We start from the raw sequence: 7,630 nt of genomic DNA, 5'->3' as shown, positions 1-7,630 counted from the left end.
ATAGATTGGTTTGTTTGTTGAATTTTGCACAAAACTACTCGAGGGCTATCTGTGCTAGCCGTCCCTAATTTTGAAGTGATAGAATAGAGGGAAGATAGCTAGTCAACACAACCCACCGACAATCTTGGGCTACTATTTCCAAAGAATATAACGCCCCCATGGCTGAAAGGGTGAGCAGGTTCGGGGATGGTTTTATCTCTCAGATTGTAAGTCAAGCGCTCTGACCACCAGGCCGTGCCAGACCATTTACATTGATTTTGTAAAGGAATGCTGGAGGTATGACAAGGATTTCACGGCACAATTCAGAATATGCATCAAAAGGGAATTCGCGAAATAAAGAAATTAATAAGGGAGAGGGAACACTTATAGAAAGGGCTTCAATGAAGTAGAAATTAACGAAACAGATTTTAAGCTAACATAATAACTAGATGAAATATCAAGTAATAAACTGCGAAAAATGTTAAATGTACGTTTATTAGCTAGTCCCCCCCCCCTCCCATCCTTAGTGGCTGAAACCAAGATTCGATACTTATGGTGGGCACAGAACAGATAACCCATTGTGTCACTTTGCGCTTAACTACAAACAGACAAAGATTAACAGTAGTGGTTAAAATATATTTCCTGGTTATATTAAACGTAATCTACAAAACTGTGAGTGGAAAATACTTTTCTCTCCCAGTATTCAAACTGCTAACCAAGAATGGTTTCACTATTAAATGAAACAGTAAATCAATCAATTTGTCAGAATCAAGACAGTACTGTAAGTTTTCACGAACTAAATTTAAAATTATTTTAGAACCTTTATATCTGTAAGCATGAAAACATACTGTTTGAACTTCATTTTTGTTTATATATGATATTTATGAAGAGTTCTGTTTGTTGTTAAGCGTAAAGCTACACAACATGCTATCTGTACTTTTCCCATCGCAGGTATCGAAATCGGATTTTGAACGCTATATACCCTCAGGCTTACCGTGGAGGCACCGAGATAAGGGCCTATTCACTCAATGTTTTGCTAATTATATACCACGTGCTACGAAATTCTTTCTAAAAAGTACACAAATGATGCGAAATTACGTAATTATACAAAATTTTGACCTATTTCTGAATCCACCGAAAGTCCAGGAACCCTCTTTTACAGAAAGGAATAAACGAGAAGAACTGATACTTTTTTTACTTATTCTGTAAAACTGTAAAAAAATCAATAATTATTCTATACAATTGATGAAAATTGTAAAGACATATCCTTTATGAATAATATTTTTAAACAATAATGATGTATCTATTTTATTTTATTAATCAACACATCTTTAATGAATTACACGTATCATTATAAGTAGTCCTATATATCATTAAGCTTATATTTTGGTAAACAGTTGGACTCAATCACTTTCCACAATCCCGTATCCACCTTTGGGCTGTTAAACTGTTTTTTGAAGACAGTTTATTGTTCGGAGTTCACTGTCTACAGTAATCACGATTGATTACTGGTTATCGACTCTCCCACTATGATAATAACAAGATAAGTAATTATATGCATTTCTCAGACGTATGCTTTAACTACACATCATCTTCAGTTAGCTCAGCTTTCCCCACCCCCTCCTTTCCGCACCTCATACCACCACCACCATTGTGCCTTTTGGGGCAGCAGTTTTTTTATATGAGAGGCCTTTGTGGGCGTTAAAATTCAATCAACATGCTCATGATAAAAGTTGAGGATTTTAAACTTATTCAGAAGTTGGATCTAAATAATTATAGCCTTTAGTGGTTTTTGATAAAATGTCTGCTTCACCACTTAACTTTGACATTGGTATTTATTGTTTCTTTTAAATATTTTGGTTATTTTAAAAAGTAGAATACTACTTAAGTATTATACCAGGTGGCACCCTTATATTTTTCGATTATTTATCACGTACTTGACAGACGTATTATCAAGTTTATTACTTGTACAACCGAGAGGCAAATGAACTTCTGCGTTACCATAACGTTACTATTTTAAAAACTGGTACATTAAAAAAGTAGCAAGCCTATCAGATTCGTTTTCATGAGTTGTATTCGAATGTAAATGGTTAACTAAGAGCAAGTCATTTTATAACAATCTGACACAAATGCACTAGAATATGTGCAAAAGAATGTTTATATGGTATATTAACCTGCCATTTAGGGCTCTTTTTATCAATCCCCAAATATTATAGCTGTTGCCCTACTTTAACTTCTTTAAGTAGTAGTGGTTTCCACAACTAACATTCACTTTCTTTAAACTATGAATCGAGAGATTTGTAAATCTGTTATATACATACGAGAACCATTCTGAAGACTTAGTGAACTGTATTCAATGACTTTTACATAGAAGTAGACAAAATCACTGAATAAAAAAAATCAAGTTGTTTCAGTTTTAATTCGTGTTAAGAGTATTATTCGTTAACAATGAAATTGCTTAGCCTGTTTACTTACTTGGTAATTATTCTATGGTCATCAACAACCACTGACGCTGTCGATAATTCAACTGTTTGGAATAATCTTAAAATAAAGACAGGAAAGACCCCAGTTCTGGACAAAGAGTATGTGCTCACAGTTTGGAAGGCAATGGAAAACAAGAGCCAAGAAACTGCCCAGTTCATAGTAGATAAGGTCGGAGATACTGTAATAGAGTTTTTGAGAAACACCAACATTTCCAAGCCTTGCGTATCAAGTATAATTTCGCTACTCAGAGGTTTTGCGAAGACCAAAAAATGGGCTGTGGAAAGTAAGTTTTAAAGGTTATCGTAATGAAAAGATATTAATTGATTCATAGTATCGGTTTTTTTATAAAATTAACATAGTTTAAATGACGTATCCTGAACATCATTTTTTTATATAAATAGCTAAGTGTCGTCCTGATAATTAAAATCCATAAAAATTATTACATCAGGCTGTAAGTAACCTCATGTAATATAAATTGTTTAACATTTAATAGAGCAATAATAGTTTCTTAACCACTTAGTCTACTCTGCATTCACTTTAAAGAGTGAAATAACAGCTCGTGAGTTATTAACTCCAGCAACAAGAGCACCTATAACATATATAACTCTATAGCTTTTACTTAAAGGCATAATCCGTGATCATTACATTATAGATATTTGTTTAATTTAAGAGTTTTATTATTTAGTTTATTTGGTAATTTAACATTTAATGATGATTTACTTTTCATAACAAGAGAGTTAAAAGTAATTACTTTAAAAGTGATAGTTTTGACAAGTTTGGTTGCATAACTCGGTAAGATAAGTCGTATGTTGTGTGTGTGGTTCAATTTTTGTATTATTTTTGATGCCACTTACTCGAATATTTGGCATTTTTCTCGTTACCTTAAGTGAGTATTGTTCCATTATAGCACTGCATAGTTTATAGAAAGTTCGAGGCTTCAGTGAACAATGTATAAATATAGGCGACCAAGCGAGCGCAAGTAAGTAAAAGTTCAGTTAGAAAACGTGAAGTTAGCCAGCATGTGAGTGAATAGCTATAATGGGCAATATTTTAAAGTGAGTTTTTACAGTTTAATAGAGATAAGGAGAATAATTTGTCTTGTCGAAGGGTGTTCTAAAGTAATTATAAAGTAATTGAACCCGTGTGTGTGGACTTTGACGAAAGGGAGACAATTATTTAAAGTCTGAGATACAATTCTGGTAACCCATGGAATGCCGTAGGTGAACATATCGCAGATTGTATAGTAAGAAACAAAGTACAGAAAAATAGTTCATCTTGTCAGTTGGATTCTAAAGTAATTAAATAGCCTGTATGGACTCTTGACAAAAAAGAAAATTATTTAGAGTTTTAGATAGGACTGTGATTTCCTATAATGTAAAGATTTTTTTTGTACATACGGTTGACTTGTTTTGAAGATACATTATTTTAAAACAAGTAGATTGTGTGCTGTCCATTTATTGTTTGAGTTTATTGTCAACAAGCCACAGACACCTACTGTAGAAGAATCCCAGCCCACCTATATTCAAAAACCTGACAATGTTTTGTAATGTCAATACGTTTCTACAATATAATAAAATGTCTGATGATAAACGTATCGGCCTTAACAAGTGGTGTACCATATTTTCACAACTTTATTGATGATTTCAGTGATAGATGCATCAGGAAAGCTGCCTGAAGGAATCCTTACTGGCACTGTAACCGCTTTTGGTTCCTATGACGAATGTGTTGATATCAAACTAAATACCGAAGATAACACAGGTGGATTTAGGGGGCAGTATTGTACTCTGAGATTTCAACCTGTTCTACCACCACATCCACGATTTCAAAGCATTGTGAAACGTTTAGATATCTTTACGAATTTTACTTCGTCTGACAAGGTGTGTTTTATAAACTAATTTCCGCTATGCAAAGATGTGAGCGGTATTATTTTAAGTTCTTATGCAAGTAATGTTTTATATCCAACGTGTTTTATCGGATAACAAAACGATAATTAATTATCTTGAGAGTTCTTACAACTACTTAAGCCTCTAAGCATTTTCATTATCTCTAAACGAGGTCTTTCCTTGTATGAGGACCACTATCAAGTTAGTAAAAAGAAAATGAAATAATATGGCCATTAAGTATAAGGCAGAAATAAAAACGATAAAATCTTTAATACTGAAAAGAAAATAACAACTTCAATTTGATCACAATTATCCATCTGTGTAGTTTTTCGATAAACTTAATATGGTTTAACGCATTCAAGTATAAAAGTAATACTTACTAAAAATTTATAGTTTTAAAATTAAAAAAATACCGAAAACAATTATAAAATACACTAACTAGCTTTATCATTAAATTCAACACCTCAAAAAATGTGAATAAATAGGAGCCTTTTCACGGACAGTTGGTCAACTTATACAAATTTTAATGAATGCCTGACGAACAAATTTTCACCGTGGAAATATTTGAATGTTTGGAAGGAATAGTGATGTTGGTGTCAGACACTTTTTAGGTGAAGTATACAAAGTTTGAAATGGCTAGAATTAACATAAGGTAATTATATTATTTGTAAAATTCAAAAGACAAGTTTCCAATTTATCAATACATGTTTTCCAGGTTTTTAGTATTTTATCAAGAGATGCGCAGTACTTCAGCTATCTTTCCTTCCGTATTGGAATTTGCTTGCCATCAACCTGTCCAGTGGAAGACATCCAGAAATTATCAGACAGAAGTAAGTGTTTCATTCTGGAAAAAAATCTAGAAATTTGGCGTTTTCTTCTGTTTCTGTGATCAGAAGAGATAAGTACTGATAAGTGATACTTTACTCGTTACCTTTGGATAAATTGGTATAGTGCAAAAACAAAACAAAATAATAACATTTAACTGAGATATGGAAGGTGAAATAACCAACAGTAGGGATAAAGTGGTTGATGTGAGATTTATCTAGATCTATAATAAAAGAAAATAATTATTTTAACAGTCACAGTTTTGTTTTACTCTCTTAACACTGGTAGAATTCTGAAACTAACCTAAAAGAAACTAATAAATACTTTTAAAAAAAGAAGTGAAACTTCCTAGTTATGCCCTTGATAGTGCCAGTGGGTAGGAAGTGGGGGCAAACACACTCTACCTTCTAGTACTACAACTTATGTTTTGTAGAAATAAACTGATGATATCTTAAAATAAAAACAAGGTAGTTAATAGAGCTGATGCAATTCTTTCTACTAGCCTAAAGAGTAAGACAAATGGGTTGATTACTAAGAAAAAAAAATATGACTTGGAATGCAATATTAAATGAAGTGTTGAACAAGCATATTAAATGTTAATTAATTATACTTTAATAAGACATTAGTACTAGGCCTATTATATTTTTTACAATACATTCTTTATTCAGTCCTTTAGGGTATTTGTTTTCCAAAAGGAAAAGTGTATAATAGTATTTAAACTACATCGTGTCCGCCATTCATTGCCGACGACGCTTTTCGTCCAATACAGATCTCATTATACCAGGTGGGACATAAGAAGCTTAGTTGTGGTATAATATAGAATGTAGTGTTAAAACTGTAATAGGCCTAATACTAATGTTTTGTGACAAGTATAATTGTTTATAATCATGCTTCGTCAGCTGAGAAAATGACATTCAAACCATAAAATATTGATATATTAAATGCTATTTCTCATCTTTAGAGTGGTTTCTGGATAATTTTTTCTCAATTCCATTTCCTTCTGTTTGTTAGCTAATAAGAAGTTAACTTTAGTATATATTTTTTTCTCTTAGGTATAAAGGCTATAATCTTTTAGCTGAAAATATAACACAGAAGTCTTGTCGTGATTTTAGTTGTAAACACGCCGATTATGGCAGAAGGTAGGTTATAAAACAAAATAAAGAAAAACTAAATGGATTTAAAAACAAAAATGTATATACAACGTGACTAACTGCATATTTTCCTTCCCAAGGTTTTTTTTTATAATAATAAACAAGACATCGAATGTGGTTTGGTTTGGCTGTATATGGTTCACTGGAAGTTAAAGTTTCTTAGTTTTGAATATTTCCAATGATATTGAGGGAAGTGTTAAAATTCTCTAGCTTATTTTAGCATTTATAAACAAAACAAACATTTACAGTGGCCACGTGGATGTATTTATCAAGTAAGACAGTATATTGCGAAGAGAAAGAGAAGATGAAATTAGATGTACATCAGATAATAGCAGGGTGAGTTGTGTCTTTCTTTCCGTATCATTATTTCACCGAGAATAAGATATTTAAATATTTAACTCAATCGACTTATCACGATCGAGAAAAGTTTAGGTAAAGTTAGCCTTGATTATAATTCAGACGACATTTCAAATAATCAATTGGATACTAATCTAGCAATAAAATCTGAATTTTAGTTGAAAACGAGATGTCATATAATTAAACTTTTTTCTTTTTTATATCTAAAACTTCTTTACTTTAATTTGTAAATAAGTAGGTTCAGTTATAATGCACTGCAAAGAACAATTGGAGAATAATTGAAATTTGTAATATTTTAGCTATGACGAGATAAACCTCTGTTATGAGATGATGCTAATCACGTCCACAAACACTCAGGTCATTTTTATTCAAATCAAACACATGATAATTTTTTTCATTTGGTTTTAAATGTAAAAGTTTTCTATTCAGTCTATACTCGTAGATGAAAATTTCGTCGTCGTTGTTGTTATCTTTGAGCGCAAACTTTATTTACCGGGATGAATCAAGCCTCGTATTTTAGAGTTGTAAGCCCGTAAACGTACCGTTGACCGATCGGGAGCTGAAAGTTTGGTAGAGATAGCTTTACGTCTTAATGGTGTATGACATTTTGCTTCATCATGGGATATGGTTACCACGAATTACGCAGAAAAACTGGCTTTGATGTTACGTGCTTAAAATCAGAATGCTCATTAGTTTTCTTTGTTGTTTAAAATCATATTCTTTATGAGATCCTGGAGAAATTTATATTTATTTTTCTGAAAAAAAAACTGTCTCCAGGGCATTATTAACGAATAGACTCACCAGATGGAATTTGGTGCTTTTCATACATCTGGCGCATGCTCTATAGGAATCAAATTCAGTGAAGTGCTGACTAATCAACTCTTCAAAGAAAATTCGATGACGAGGAACCCACTTTGAGACTAATAATGGCTGGAGACGGCTTAAATGGGT

General features: G+C 32.2%; 1 protein-coding gene across 1 annotated transcript in view; it reads left to right on the top strand.

The window, feature by feature from the left end:
- Positions 1–2,586: 2,586 nt before the first annotated feature.
- LOC111087823 (nose resistant to fluoxetine protein 6-like) overlaps positions 2,587–7,630 on the top strand; it is a 43,088-nt gene continuing 38,044 nt past the window's right edge. The window contains exons 1-4 of the mRNA XM_022395861.1: positions 2,587–2,746; positions 4,111–4,340; positions 5,070–5,176; positions 6,224–6,310. Coding sequence (XP_022251569.1) covers positions 2,587–2,746; positions 4,111–4,340; positions 5,070–5,176; positions 6,224–6,310 — 584 coding nt within the window. The remainder of the gene's footprint in view (positions 2,747–4,110; positions 4,341–5,069; positions 5,177–6,223; positions 6,311–7,630) is intronic.

This window comes from Limulus polyphemus, unplaced genomic scaffold (genome assembly GCF_000517525.1).
Source record: "Limulus polyphemus unplaced genomic scaffold, Limulus_polyphemus-2.1.2 Scaffold2698, whole genome shotgun sequence".
Classification (NCBI taxonomy): Eukaryota; Metazoa; Arthropoda; class Merostomata; order Xiphosura; family Limulidae; genus Limulus; species Limulus polyphemus.
The sequence above is the reverse complement of the archived record's forward strand: the minus strand, read 5'-3'. Positions and strand labels throughout refer to the sequence as shown.